General features: G+C 32.8%; 2 protein-coding genes across 3 annotated transcripts; both read left to right on the top strand.

The window, feature by feature from the left end:
• The first annotated feature begins 3,659 nt into the window (after positions 1–3,659).
• LOC111886658 (ferrochelatase-2, chloroplastic) lies at positions 3,660–7,154 on the top strand. Its single transcript, XM_023882912.3, has 9 exons — positions 3,660–3,894; positions 4,393–4,690; positions 4,802–4,945; positions 5,059–5,160; positions 5,303–5,406; positions 5,497–5,623; positions 5,814–5,966; positions 6,072–6,172; positions 6,535–7,154. The coding sequence occupies exons 1-9, from the start codon at positions 3,809–3,811 to the stop codon at positions 6,866–6,868; spliced, it is 1,449 nt and encodes a 482-aa protein (XP_023738680.2). The 5' UTR covers positions 3,660–3,808; the 3' UTR covers positions 6,869–7,154.
• Positions 7,155–11,038: 3,884 nt separating this feature from the next.
• Positions 11,039–14,601, top strand: LOC111913479 (pentatricopeptide repeat-containing protein At1g71490). 2 transcript variants are annotated; one of them, XM_052769316.1, is made up of 3 exons: positions 11,154–11,290; positions 11,415–13,439; positions 14,222–14,601. In XM_052769316.1, the coding sequence occupies exon 2, from the start codon at positions 11,509–11,511 to the stop codon at positions 13,129–13,131; it is 1,623 nt and encodes a 540-aa protein (XP_052625276.1). In that variant the 5' UTR covers positions 11,154–11,290; positions 11,415–11,508; the 3' UTR covers positions 13,132–13,439; positions 14,222–14,601. The 2 variants fall into 2 exon arrangements, with proteins under 2 accessions (XP_023764949.1, XP_052625276.1); XM_023909181.3 differs by having other exon boundaries at positions 11,039–13,439.
• The last annotated feature ends 1,308 nt before the right edge of the window (positions 14,602–15,909 follow it).

Below are 15,909 nucleotides of genomic sequence, written 5' to 3'. Positions count from 1 at the left end.
TCTCTACGAACGGTATACATTTGGATTTTCACTATGGTTGAACGCTACTACACTACATGTAAACTAGATTGTACGATAATGTGAGGCGCTACTTCACTACTGTACCCTTAGGTGTACAGGGATAAATCCTATCATAGTATAACCAGAGTCTCCTGGAGGGAGAACGTGATATTTGTGAATAGATCTATTCGGGACTGACAATCCCACACCCGAACTGCTAGCTACAGTTGGGCAGGCATGCCCAAGGTGACAAATGTCATTTAACTCGACGCCTGAAGAACGTTGGAAAGGTCTCTAGTCATATCAAGTACGGTTATACGACTCACATTATGTATAAATCACCTTTAGTTTACAATCTGACACTCTTCAACGGTTTTATTTATACTAAATAGAACTAAAACACACTACGTATACTGGCCAAAGCCAGGGTTTTCAAACAGAACCAACTATGCAATGGATTCACATACAAAATACTTATACTTCATGATTAGCTTTAGCTAGTCACATTAGGTAGTATTTTCGCATATCACTACAGTTTTCAGTAACGAACATTCATGGTTTTATACGGAATCGATAACGCTAGATTTTCACTAAAGAAAAAATCGGATTTTCATGGAAACATACAGATATTCATGGCTTACTACATAACTGATAACACTGCATTTTCACTAAAGAAAATCTCGGATTTTCTTAAAACTATACAAACATTTCTGCTAGCTCATCAACAAGTTTCATTACAAACTACTGCTTATGAACTCACCAGCTTTATGCTGATATTTTAAACTGCTTGTATTCTCCGGAAATCAGTAGACAGGTACCTGCTGGGTTTTTGAGGAGTTGGAGCAATAAGAGTTTAATGTTTATATTCATACGAACTGTATGATGTAATCCAAACAAGTTTCAGTCAATTTCAAAATTGATGTAAACATTTTTATTTAAGTATTTAATGTAATGGTTGCGTTGCTATGATTGTTATTATACATTGGTTGTGATGCTATACATGACGTCCTCCACCCCATAACGTTTCCGTCATTCTGGTTTTGGGGTGTGACAAGTTACATATTGACAAGTTGGGATTGTTGGGTGTCGATGTCTCAAGGAAGTTGGTTGTTGACTTGGTTCTTCAATCACTTCCTAAATCATATAGTGAGTTCGTTAAAGATTACTATATGATAGACCACGACGTGACCCTCATTGATCTTACCTATTTGCTTATTGTTGTTGAATCAGGAATGATTTGGCGCACTGGTCAAGCAAATTTGACTGGTAGATCAACCTCTCAAACTTCCATGGACATTAACAATGGCAACATTGGAAGTTCAGAAAAGTCTTCTCTTCCCAATGGAAATGGATCACCCATTAGATGAGTCGCGTCTATCATGCGGGCACACCTACAACATTTGAGGAAGACATGTATCTACAAAACACTCAAAATTAATTAACAAATTATGTGGAAATATACCAAATAAACATACAAAAATAAAAACTAAGATTACTGTTAACCAATCAATAGGAACAATAACTCAAATTGTTTGTGATTATCTATTTGAATTTATGTCACTATTCCAATATTATTCTTCCCCAAACTGGAACACTACATAGGGGCTCTAGAAAATGATTCCTCTTGGGGCCCTAATAGGTTTAAGTGTATGTTGTTTCGTACGTCATGATTGTGTGTATGAACTATTTAATTTTTATTTGGTAGTGAAATCCTGATGGATGTTGGTTTCACAGTAGGCTCTGTTATGATCATTACTCAACACATCGACAATTAAATAACTCAACACTTTTTTGTTTGTTTTTGCTATGGGTTGTGTTCAATTATGTTGAAACACAAGTGTGTTCATCCATAGGTTTTTTGACTTGATAACATACGAAATAAGCCAAATATAAATTTTTTGGTAACAAGATGCTTGAAACATATTTTTTGTTTGATATACTGGTTTTTTTTTTACTAAAATCCTTCACGAGCACTATTTGCACACAGTTTTGGTTGAAAAGATTATTTTTCTTTGAATGTTTGTAGATTTTTTATCCTATATGATGGGTTTTGCTTGTGTAATGGAGTTGGAGCGTATACCGGGTTTGAACAGGTGGGTATAACATGCATATCGGTGAATGGTGCTCTTGTGTAATGTGTATTCATCATCCGACCATTTAATTATATATCACCTTTTCTTAAGGTCAGATAATTATACAAAATCTACTTGATCCTCATAAGGAAGTGGATGCTTATCATCTCCGAACAAAAGTACTTCTCAGTAATCTGCATCATCATCTTTAACAACATATGTATCAACATATCAACATCATTCTCATTTATAGGAACAACATTGTAAAATGTAGCAACATCATCATTAACATACTTATAAGTTTATGGATTGACATAATGATTTTTTTTTAACTGAAAATTAGGTCTGGTATACAACTATCCAAGACTTTGTGCTTGTACTTAATCGTCATACTGTAATTATGGTTGTACTTCTACTATCCAAGACTTTGTGCTTGTACTTAATCGTCATACTGTAATTATGGTTGTACTTCTGTTTAATATACAACATACCCAAGAGGATATTAATGACCACTTCATGAGATAAAAATGAATGATTGGTTATTACTACTTCTTTCACTAGATCGGTTCTTAACAAAGCCTTTTCCATTTCTGCTACCAAAGCCTTTTCCGTTAGATCGATTTGTTGCATTATATTGAAGAGTCGTAGCCTCTTCCACCAGAGCATTATCTACCAGATATAAATATACAACTGCTAAAACTTTTTTAATAATATTTTTTCAAGTGTTTCACATCACTTTTATCAAAACTATTTTTACAACATGTTTCATTGATGGGTGGTGGAAAGATAAATTGATGTCAGGTCTATTTTTCAAATCTTTCTACATTTTAACCAGATCTAATAATTTATATCTTATGAAATTTCTACCCCATAGTTTTTAACAAAATGCCTACCATTTTTTAATTGTCATGAACCGCAAAAAAAAAAAAAAAAAAAAAAAAAAAAGGAAAATTTGAAGCCATGTTTTTTTTTTTTTTCAGAAAAATAATAGCAGGCAGATAAAGTTGTATTGAATTTTTTTAATCAAAAGCACATCTTATAAAATGACCATTAAATTAACTATACAAATTTTGCAGTTTAGATTTTAGATTTTCACAGTAAGGATTTGTGATTTCATAGTAAGAATTACAAAGAAATATAGTTTTCAGATTTTCGTGCATACGGCATATGAGAAAACTTATTTTTTGGCATATGGTGATTCGAAGAAACGTATTTTTCGTTAATGAAATTTTAAGAAAATATGGCATCTGCACAAACTCATTTGTTCGCATATGACATATGAGGAAACATATTTTTCCATAGATGTATAGCAAAGAATTTCACATATACATCTTCGAAAATTCACTCGCATATATGAAAATCCCTTCCCCCTGTATACTCAAATGATTTTTTGGTATGTCACATACGATTTTTGTAGATATGATAGATTTTGGTAGATGCAAATGACTATTTTGGTCAATATATTGATATGATAGATTTTGGTAGATGCATGACTATTTTGGTCAAATCGCTAATTTTTTATTAAATATTGAAAAATAATAAAATATATTTTCTTAATTTTATTCCCCATTCTTAACAGTGTAATTACTAATTCAGAACTCTTGCACTTATTAATTTGTAATCTGCAAGAACCCTAAGAAACCCTTGAAAGAATTCACAAAACTCTCGTAACCCAGATTTATTTTTCCTTGTTTTGAAGGGTTTACGTACAACCAAATTTGGCGTTATTCATTGCCATGAACGCAGCAGCGACTTCTCATGCTCTGCCCGGCGTGAAACTCCCAGAGTTGACAACCTCCAAATTCAACCACAATTCTTCGGTGTAAGTTTTATATACGAATATCCCCATGTACAAGCATGGATGCCATTCAATTGAGTGTATGCTGTGTAGTTTATGTTATTAGTTTCGCCTGATCAATTATGAAATGGTGTGCTTCCTTTGAACCCTGATTGGTAATGAAACTGAAATCGGATCGGTAAGGAAATTGAATCCTAAGTCTATTGGAGATCCGTGCGTTAGAAGCTATATTATAATCTGGTTCTGTAAAATTTGTCGAATCCATAGCGTTTGATTCTCATATAACCTGTATATGCTTCATATCTTACAATTTTAGGTTGTTAGTATTGAAATTATTCTGAAATTTAGTCATGCCTTTGTTAATCTAAGTTAGGCGTCACTAACGTATAAACGAGCTGTGGTTGGATCATTAATTCTATTCGGAAAATGTTTTAGCTCTTTTAAAAGTTCACACACTTGATGAAATTGCCTCCTGTTTGTTATAATTAAACTAAAACATCCACCTACTTCCTCTACTTGCAGTGTGTGTTTCCATAGAAAACATCAAGTTTCTGTCTGCAGCCATACATGCAAAGCATCTGGGAACTCCAATTCAACTGTCAGCAACCTCCAGAAATTAAAATTAGATGAACCCATTAAGAACATAGGTTTAGCTGGAAAGAGATTTTGTTCTGTAGGGGTATGCACACATCCTTTGAGTGAAACTGAATCTGATTCACATGTGGAGGATGAAAAAGTTGGAGTATTGCTTTTGAATCTTGGAGGCCCAGAGACACTTGTTGATGTTCAACCCTTTCTCTATAACCTGTTTGCAGATCCGGTATGTGTATTTGTACAAATAATCCTCCTTTTTGAAACTCTAAAGAAAGATTCACTGCTAATTTAGTTCCAATAGTTTTCATCATACTAACAGTTTTAGTGTTTGGGACAGGATATTATCCGTCTACCAAGGTTGTTTCGTTTCCTACAACGACCTTTAGCACAAATCATTTCTGTATTAAGAGCAAGAAAAAGTAAGGAAGCATATGCCTCAATTGGAGGTGGTTCACCTTTGAGAAAGATAACAGATGAGCAGGTAAGACATGTTATTGCTATTGTTGATGTTTGTGCTGTCTAATCGACTTTCATCTGATTTTTATATTGCATTTCATTTCAGTATATATTTATGATTATAGCTGTTTGTTGTAGGCTAGTGCTCTAAAATCAGAACTTGAAGCAAAGAAATTACCTGCTAATGTCTACATTGCAATGCGTTACTGGCATCCCTTCACTGAAGAAGCTGCCCAACAGGTAGTTTAACTTATTATAATTTGAAGAATAATTGGTCTGCTATCAGGGCATTTCAACACAAAAAAGTAACATTAAAGATTACCATAAAGTCATCATCAATTGAGATTGTTAATAATGATGTTTCTTTTTTTATCCATGACAGATTAAGAGTGATGGGATCACGAGGCTTGTGGTGTTGCCTCTTTACCCTCAGTTTTCTATTTCAACAACCGGATCAAGTATACGTGCACTTCAAAACATCTTTAGGTAAATTGCTTGATTTCATTTTCTATGATGTTTTTGATTTTAAAACTCTGATAAGGGCATTAATTTGAGTCACATCACAATCACATGCAGGGAAGACAAAGTTTTGTCTAAGCTTCCTGTTGCCATTATCCAGTCATGGTATCAAAGATATGGTTATATAAAGTCTATGGCTGACTTGATTGAAGAGGAGTTGCTAAGTTTTAATAGACCTCAAGAGGTAAAAGCTACTTTATTGATTGCTTTTAAATATTAAATACCCTGTAATCTCAAAGTAGAAGTATAATAAAAAGGGTGAACCAAGAAATAGCAATGTCATCCAAATAGAAAGCAATCTTCAGTTTTATAATTAGGTAGGTAATGATATTGTAGTTGCAACAGCCAACAGCTTATGTGATTTGTGATTGTAGGTAATGATATTCTTCAGTGCTCATGGGGTGCCAGAGACGTACGTTGTGGATGCTGGTGATCCATATAAATATCAGATGGAGGAATGCATCGACTTGATAATGCAGGAACTTAAAGCAAGAGGAATTGAAAATAATCATAGATTGGCTTATCAGGTCACCAATTCAAATTATTTATATACTTGTTCTTCTGATCTTTTATATATATAACAAGTGTTTCAAACCATAATAATATAAATATGTTTTGATTCCCTTTATCAGAGTCGAGTTGGACCTGTGCAGTGGTTGAAACCTTACACTGATGAAGTTCTTGTTCAGCTTGGCCAACAAGGTGTCAAGAGTCTTCTTGCAGTTCCTGTTAGGTATATTTATTTTATCTTCAAGGGTCAAATGTGTAAAATTTAAAAACTTAGCCATAAATCAAACTCAAAGTGTTATCACTAACTTCATATGGAGTACAAAGGAGTACGGAGGGACTAAAATAAAAATCGGTTTGTTAAAGAGTTATATTTTCAAGAAACAACAATGTACTCTAATTGATTTGTTTATTTGTTATAGCATTTTACTTAGTTTCAATTAATTTCTAATTTAGGCATTAATAAGAAACTAAAATGCTATAATAGAAATAAATTGAAATCCACTATATTTTTGTATTAAGACAAGTTCCTACATAAATGATTTATGAAATAATGTTGATGTTTGGTTTGGGATTTTGAATTGTTAGCTTTGTGAGTGAGCACATAGAGACACTGGAAGAAATAGATATGGAGTACAAGGAGTTGGCCCTCAAATCAGGTGTTGAAAACTGGGGTCGGGTCCCGGCTCTTGGGTGCACCACTTCCTTCATTGCTGACCTGGCGGATGCAGTGATTGAAGCGTTACCTTCTGCTACAGCCATGTCAGCATCCTCGTCACCATTAATCAGTAGCAGCAGCTCTCAAGAATTTAAGCGTGATCCTGTTGGATACGCGATGAAGATATTTGTTGGTTCCTTTTTGGCGTTTATTCTGCTTTTATCTCCCAGAATGCTGTCCGCATTCAGGAAGCCTGTTGTTTAGAAGAGTTTGAATGAGGAGTAATAATCAGCTATGCGCAAATAATTATCTTTTTTTTTTGTGGGGGGTTTTGAAACTTTGCTTTTGTTGCATTTTGCGGATGGGTTTTGGAACATGTGAGATATTTTTGCAAACAGGACATGTAGATATGAAATGGGAAGAAAGGGTTATGTTGTTCCCATGTGCGTATCGGTATCACCCGCAATTGATAAAGCTTGTAATTAATCATATATATTTGAACAAAAAGTTTTGTAAGTTACGTTATGTCAATTATGATATCTTTCATAAATTATAGTGAAACAAATTAACATGAATGATAAAAACCAATTCAAACTCACGCGAATGGGTTACTTTTTTTCTCTCACTCCCGGTCAGATCCCCATATTCCCTTAAACTACCTTCTTCCTTTCTTCCACAGTAGAGCCATTGCCACCACTGAAGCCACCAAGTTGGCAACCGATGCATTAATGATTTTGTCCATACATTCAAGGACTGTGTTTAGCCATTCATTACAAATCATTTAGAAGCTTCTCAAAGCATCGGAACCACAACCTTTTTGGCATCGTTATACGAGCATTTAACCAGATCTATTCCAAATTCATCATCATATGAATTGAATTTCTGAACCACATCAATGTATTGAGCTTATGGAGGCTTTGCTTCGTATATCACTATTAGGACCACGACCCGAATCATTACGAACCAATAATCTAAAGCAATCTTGAACTCGAATTTCAACTTTAGTCTTGACAAAAAAAACTTTATTAATTTGTATCCTCGTCGACATTAGTTGCATCATTTTTCTCATATTAAACAATTGCTTCGAAAAACAACAAATCCTCATTTTCAACATATTTTTTAGATCAAATTTCATGTATTCCGCCAAAATCATGTTCATAAATTCTTTAGCTTGAAGATCCAAACTTCTTTCATCATCATGTTTTTTTTTGGTGTTTGATTGTGTATGCCATGGTAAAAAATTAGTACAATTGGCGATGGAATGCCCAAGAGAGGTTTCAAACCATATTTCCTTTCAAAAATATCTTCAAATTTCGGGATTGTCCATGGCAGATGGGATGGTGAATGAACGATTTTAGAGGAATAAGGAAGGCGGTAGTGGAAACATACATGGGTCAATGGCGATAGTGGCAGAGCTAAGTTGGGTGTATGGCAATAGTTGGATGCAAAATAATGACCTTTTAAAAGTGAAAAAAAATTGATACCCCTTGCATACATCTGTAGTCCATAGTCGGTCAAAAAGTTTAAAAATAATGACACTTTCAAAAGTGAAGTTGATGCCCCTTGATGCAAAATAAATAAATAAAAAAAATAAGTGACTTTTTAAAACAAAAACATTTTAAAACAAAAGCAGTTGGTGAACCCTAATCAAGATAATTTCACGACACCCATTTGTTGCGTGATGTTTTATGTGTCTCACGATATGTTTTGGGGTTTTTTTAACATATTAATCTAATTGACACATCAGTCTAATATAGTCTTTTATAGAGTTTTTAAACACTTGCACCTACTTTTGACTGGAGTCTCTTCGTTTTTTTTTATTTCACCCATTACTCTGTCTCTCTCTCATGTGACGTCTGACTTTTATAATTATTGTGTTATACTTTATAATATATTGTAACATACTTTTTTGAGGTAATATTTTCTTATCAACGGGTATAGAAAAAAATTGTGGCTTTATACTTCTTTTATATTTTATATATATATATATATATATATATATATATATATATATATATATAGAGAGAGAGAGAGAGAGAGAGAGAGAGAGAGAGAGAGAGTCAAGATCAAATAAGAAGGGAAATTTTTGTAGGAAGGTAAGAAGTTTTTTTTTTACATATTTTTTTAACGAACATACAAAATGAATCATTAGATGATTCAAAACTAAGATGATTCACTAGAAAAAATTCTCAAAAAAACATCTTCATGATTCATTTTTAAGTAAATTAAGAAAAAATTCACTTTTATGACAATTTTAGTAAATAACAACGAAATCATTGTATAAATGAATCATTTCATTTTTAAGTAAATTAAGAAAAAATTCACTTTTATGACAATTTTAGTAAATAACAACGAAATCATTGTATAAATGAATCATTGGTGTGTTTTTTGGAGATTTTTTTGGTGAATCATGTTATTTTTTATTCATCTAGTGATTCATTTCTTTTGTTCATCAGAAAAATATGTAGAAAAAAACTTTTTACCTTCCTACCAAAAAATTTTTTTTACCGGATATATATATATATATATATATATATATATATATATATATATATATATATATATATATATATATATATATATATAATTTTTTATAATTAATGATATTAGGGTATATTAAGTTTGTGGTTTTTTTTCTCGTTGTAATAATAAAAATGATAAAAATTAATCAAATGATAATTACATGACAATATTATTCCCGTTGTAATGTCGAATATTGATATTTGGTTTAACACAATGAGGTTTTAATTTTTTATTGAGTTTTTATCATCGTTTTATTTTATTATTGTTTTACTTTTTAACTTGTTTAATATAAATTAATTGATAATTTTTTTTCCGCAAATAAATATTTAATGTGTTTTCTTTCGATAAAAATAGTATTATACTAAAAAAATATAGATAGTTTATTTTTTGGCTGACTTGTTTTTAATCTCATTTTCCCTCCAAGCCTCCACAATAATCAATTCATTTATATATTTATTTATTGTTAGCATTTTCTAATGATTAAAAATTATATTATTTTTTAATATAAACTCAATAGAACTATTTATGTTTACTAAAAAGGTATAAAACGTTCGTATGCAATTAATGATTTATGTCCATCAAAACTAAAGACACAAATGAAAAATATAAATTTTATCAAGCAAAAGGTTATCCGAAAAGTATGAGTTAGAAATGGTTTTTAAAAAATTACGCCATTTTTTTCGTAAGATTTGTTTTTCTCTTTTAAAAAATCACAACTATTTTTTATTTTAATAAAAAATAAATTTTAAGTTATTAATATTAATACTAAAAAAAGTTACTAATAAAAATATAATTATTATATAATAAAGTTTTATTGATTACTCTATGATTTAAGGAAGTAATGATAAAAAAAAATACTAAAAATAATAATTATATGCTAATGATATGATAATAATAAAAACCATCAATGCACACAATACAATATTTTGGGTTTAGACATCCTATAATAACTTTTAATAAACATCAACTTATAATTAACTATTTATAAACTACTTTTTCAGAAAACAATGAAAATTCAACCAATAAAAATATTTTAAAAAACAAAATAAGGTGTCCATATAAAAATTAGACTAAAGGGAGTGGGAAGCGCTAAGCCTCGCCACTGCCCTCGCTCCCAATACGCTACTCCATCCCTTTGGTTATGCTAAATGACTCGCTGAGAAGAACTCGCCAAAGAGCTAGGGAGAGGAGAGAGAGATAAATGGGAGAGGTGATTGGATCTTTCCTTTTTTTCATGATTCACACTTGGTTTGCTTTATTCTTTCTCTTCCAGATAAACAATTAGGTAAATACAGGACTGAATTGGCATGTTTTAATCTTTGACAATTTCACAAATGGGTCAGAGAAAGGGGGAGATAAGAAATGCAGCCCATGTATTCGACGAAATGCTGCTGGGAGGACAAGACACAAAAATCTGAATTTAATAGAATTGGACCTCCAAAAATCTCAGATTTACACATTACACCCCATCTTAATTCCTCTCACAAACCAAGTTTCTGAAATTACTAAAAGGACCCTGCATTTAAATATTATACTTATTTTTATGTAATTGATTTATATTATATTAATTGTTGGTGGTTTAAAAAAAATTGATTAATATTTGTGCATAAAAAATGTTTGTGTATTAAAATAAAATAATTCAAATAAATTAGAAAAAATAGAGTGTTAAGAGTGTTACGACTCCCTACTAAATGTTAAGATTAGATGATAAAGGAAAAAAATGACGTAGCATTCAAAAAACTAATATAACAAAATGCTAGAAGTGTTATCACTCCTCTTAGCCCTTCCTTTTAGGCCTTAGCCCTTAGAGCCCTTAGAGATGTTTTTTTAACCAAATCCTTCTATTTTTAATGGTTGAATAACACCCAAAATATTTTATTGTGTGCAACTGTGCATTGACGGTTTTTATTTATTTTTTAATAAATCAATATCTGTGACCAGCAGCTCAATGTCACGGTTGACCAAACCCAGATCCTTCACCCATGTTAGCATCGCTTGTCTCCTCCCTCAAAGATTCAGCAAGTCAGAACAAGTTATCAAAAGCATTCAGCATTTTCTCTCTCATCATACAACAAACCCACAATGCCTCGTCATCTGATTTCTTGTTGCAGTCATTGGCTTCTCTTCTTGCATGTTGTTCGCAAGTTAAAGCAATTTCACAAGGTAAACAACTACATGCGTATTTGGTTTCTTCGGGGTTTGAAAAATCCCGTGTTTTGGTTCCAAAGTTAGTCACGCTCTATGTTGATTTTAATCTTTTCAATGATGCATATGTCGTTACCGAAAGTTCAAACATTACGCATCCGTTGTCTTGGAATGTACTTATTTCTGGCTATGTTAGAGCTGGGCTTGGGAAGGAGGGTTTATCTGTGTATACAAAAATGATGGAGAAGGGAATTATCCCTGACAATTTTACTTATCCGTCTGTTCTCAAGGCTTGTGGCGAGGAGTTTGATTTGGGTGTCGGGAGGGAGGTTCATGAGTCGATTATGAAATCGGGATTGGAATGGAATTTGTTCGTGCACAATGCATTGGTGTTCATGTATGGAAAATGTGGAGACTTGAATGTTGCACGAATGCTGTTCGACGAAATGCCTGTGACAGATGAAATTTCTTGGAACTCCATAATTTCAGGGTACGCATCACAGGGCATGTGGAGAGAAGCCTTTGAGCTTTTCAACGATATGCAGAACCAAAATGTGGAAGTGAATGTCATCATCTGGAATACCATTGCAGGAGGCTATTTGAAGACAGGAAACTATATCCAAGTACTAAAGTTACTTTCCCAATTGAGGACCTCTGGTAAATGGGATCCAGTGGCTGTGATCAATGGTTTAGGTGCATGTTCCCATATTGGAGAACTGAATCTAGGCAAGGAAATCCATGGTGTAGCAATTCGAACATGTTGTCATGACTATGATAATGTAAAAAGTTCATTAATTACAATGTATTCCCGGTGTAAAGATCTTAAACATGCACATACTGTATTCCATTTGGTCCAAAACAAGAGTGTAATCACTTGGAACTCCATAATATCAGGATTCTCACACTGGGACAATTCCGAGGAATCCTCATTTCTATTCCGGGAGATGCTTCTTTCCAGTGTTGACCCCAATTACGTGACAATAGCAAGCATACTTCCTCTTTGTGCACGTGTGGCAAATCTACAACATGGTAAAGAGTTCCATTGCTACATTACAAGGCACGAGGGATTCAAAGATTACTTATTACTATTCAATTCTCTTATTGACATGTATGCAAGATCTGGGAAAATCTTGCTTGCTAAAAGACTGTTTGATTCATTACCCAAAAAGGATGAGGTGACATACACTTCACTTATAGCTGGTTATGGGATTCAAGGAGAGGGAAAAACGGCTGTTGATTTATTTGAAGAGATGATTAGGTGTAACATAAAGCCAGATCATGTGACCATGGTTGCTGTTCTTTCAGCCTGTAGTCATTCTGCTCTAGTTGACCAAGGTCGAACTTTATTCGAAAATATGTCCTCTGTTTATGGTATTGTGCCTCGTTTGGAGCATTTTTCCTGTATGGTTGATCTTTATGGGAGAGCTGGCTTATTGGGAAAAGCAGAAGAAACAATGAGAAAGATGCCTTATGAGGCAACACCTGCCATGTGGGCAACTGTGATTGGAGGTTGTCGGATTCATGGAAAGAAAGAGTTAGGAGAAATGGCTGCTGAAAAACTGTTGGAATTGCGTCCAAGGAATTCGGGGTATTATGTATTGGTGGCAAACATGTATGCTGATTCTGGGAGTTGGGAGAAATTGGGTAAAGTTAGAGTCTTGATGAGGGAATTGGGTGTTAGTAAGGTTCCTGGTTGTGCTTGGTTGGATGTAGGAGGGAGGTTTATGCGGTTTTTGGTGGCTGATACTAAGAATGTTAAGGCGTTTGAGATATATCCTTTGTTGGATGGATTGAGTCAACAACTGAAAGAAGCTGGTTATCTCATGTCTGATGATAAAGATGAAGTTATGGGGTTGTAGAATGATGATGATGAATGAAAGGATGAGACTGGTTCTAGGGCTATTTTTGATGAAGAAGATGAAGAGGGCATATAATTTGTCCCATTGACATTAATCCCAGAGGACCTGTTTTCTTCACTGCTTAATGATATCAGCACATATGATAAAACAAAATATCATTAGTACATGTACATATAGCTATTTTACCTCCTTTCCTCTATTGTTGTAGACACAAATTCTTTAAAGGAAGGGTTTACAATACAAGATTACCCATGAAAAATGGATGCACCAGATAGGGTCCTTCATTTCATCCCCAATCTTGTTTTCAGGTATCATATTGTTTTTTTTTTCCAAGAGATTTGAAATAATATCTGTATAAGTTTCATTCTTAAAATGACATCAGCTCAATATGGACTTGTATTGAAATTCTTGGTGTTGGTTTTGCAATTATATCCTGATGATTGTAGTATCATCAATCATGTTGATACTGTTTATTTTAATAAGTACATGATACATTCTTATTTCGATTCCAATGGAGAAGTGGTAAAAAGAGGAAACAGTTGTTGTTGGTTATTGCTTCATGTAGCTCCATGCATTTTACTTTAGGGTTAAATGCAACAAAATACTATCCTTATTTCATTTCTTTCTATTACATTTACAGCATTCCACCTTGAAAAATCCACCCAATTATAGCAATATCATACAAGTAACAAACCAATTTTCACTGCCATAAGTGAGTAGGGTTTTCAAAGTAAAATGCTATAGTTTGATAGATTTTTTTCAAAGTACAAAGCTATAATTGGTAAAGTGAATTTGGACTATAATTTGTGATTCTATTGCTATAATATTGGTCGATAAAATCGCACAGTTTTGTACCATAACAAATAAATATTTGAAATTACATTGCTATTTCTTTCCTTTACCCCTAATATTAATCAGCTTAATTAACCTATGGTTTTCTTAATCTGGGACTCATTAGAGACTAGACTTATTAAGAGAATGAAACTAGGTAAATAAATTGTTCCTATAACAGAAGGTTGTGATAGATGGTTACATAATAATTAATAGTTTTGTTTTGTTACCAGTCTAACCAATTGATTCAATGATATAGATACTATTATTAAACGGGGGACTTAATCAGATGTTCGCAGAGGAAGAACACATAAGAAATACAGAACACATGTTCATGTTCATGTTGCTGATATGTACGATGCTCTCAAGTTTGAATAAAAGCATTCACAAACCGTTTCCAGGGTATGTTTTATTGGTCCAGTGACTACGTTATATTTTTATCGTGGTGAAACTTTAAAAGTTTGATAAAGTCGGTAAGTGATGAGGATTCTTAGAATTTGATTGTTTTAGATTTAGATTATTATTTATTATGGGTTATCTTGGATTTAAAGTTTTTTTATCTTGATTTATTTATTAATATGACCATAATGGGAAGTCCATTATACACAAAAACCACACAATTTTATTTTGTTAATAAACAATCATAAATCTCCGTGACATTTATTCCTCTTGAAACTACTTTACATCGAATCAGTTTTAGGACGTGTTTGGCAAAAGTAGTTGTTAGTTGTTAGCTGGAAACGGGTAGCAGGTAGCGTGGAGCGGGTGGCTGGTAGTGGAAAGCTGTAACTTTTATTTATTATATGAGTGTTTGGCAAAAGTAGCTGGAAGCTTTTAAAATATTTAAAATTACATAAAAGGACAATTGATTAAAAATAAATAAATATATAAATATATTTTTAAGGGTAATTATGAAAATTGATTTCAAAAGTTCAGTAGTGTTTTGTTAAATGTTATATGAAGTAACTTTTAGATTTGGAGCGTTTTGTTTAAACTAAAAGCTAAACGTTCGTACCACCAAACGAAGCTTTTTGTTTAAACTAGAGTGTTTTGTTAAAAGCTAAAAGCTAGAAGCTTACAAACGCTTCTAAAAGCTCCGTGCCAAACATTAGAGTTTTAGAATTAGCTCGCGAATAGGCTCGCTAAGTAATCACTAGCGGTTCGGGTTGTATAACTTTTTTGTGTGTATGTGTAACGTCTTCTATAGATTTTGGATTAACCAAAGTTCTGTGTGAATTACCTTTTGATCAAGACAAAATGGTACATAGGATTAAAACTTGTAGAATATTTACCAACAGAGGAATAAGTCAATAAATTACCTTCCATTCATCTTTCTCCTACTTCATTGCGGTGGTTCTTTTTAATCGGGTAGACTATCTAGCCAAACTTCTTATTCTATTGTAGATTCGACTCTACAATACGCCAAGCATGTTGGGAAAACTTTTAATAGAACTGATATACTTATACCGGTCCGACTTGATAATATTGTTTTCAAAATATCACACGCAACTCACCATCCGGTATTAGACCAAACAACACCACAACTAATGTTATAGTCATTCCAAGCCCCATAACATAAGTAGATCTCTCAAACGGCCAAGTAGTTATCGCATATGTAAAAAAGAATCATGGAAAATAAGAGAAGTTAATATTAATGTTTTTTTTTCCGTATGTATATGAACTTGTTTCCGAAGAAATATTAGTGTTTTTGGTTTTATATATGTCAACTTGTTATGCTTTTACATCGAGAAATTTATGATATCACCAAATATTTTGTTCCATGCAAGCATTTTGCATTCGTTCCAAGTTAGAAAAAGTTATACCCATGAATCAACGGGCTTATATTCGTAGACTAGGTAGTTCTTTTTTTAAATACCAAAAAATAGTGCTCATCATGAAACTTGAGCTCATCGTTGGGTGTGGCATCGATCATAGAGACTTTCATTA

The sequence above is a fragment of the Lactuca sativa genome, chromosome 1 (genome assembly GCF_002870075.4).
Source record: "Lactuca sativa cultivar Salinas chromosome 1, Lsat_Salinas_v11, whole genome shotgun sequence".
Lineage (NCBI taxonomy): Eukaryota > Viridiplantae > Streptophyta > Magnoliopsida > Asterales > Asteraceae > Lactuca > Lactuca sativa.
The sequence above is the reverse complement of the archived record's forward strand: the minus strand, read 5'-3'. Positions and strand labels throughout refer to the sequence as shown.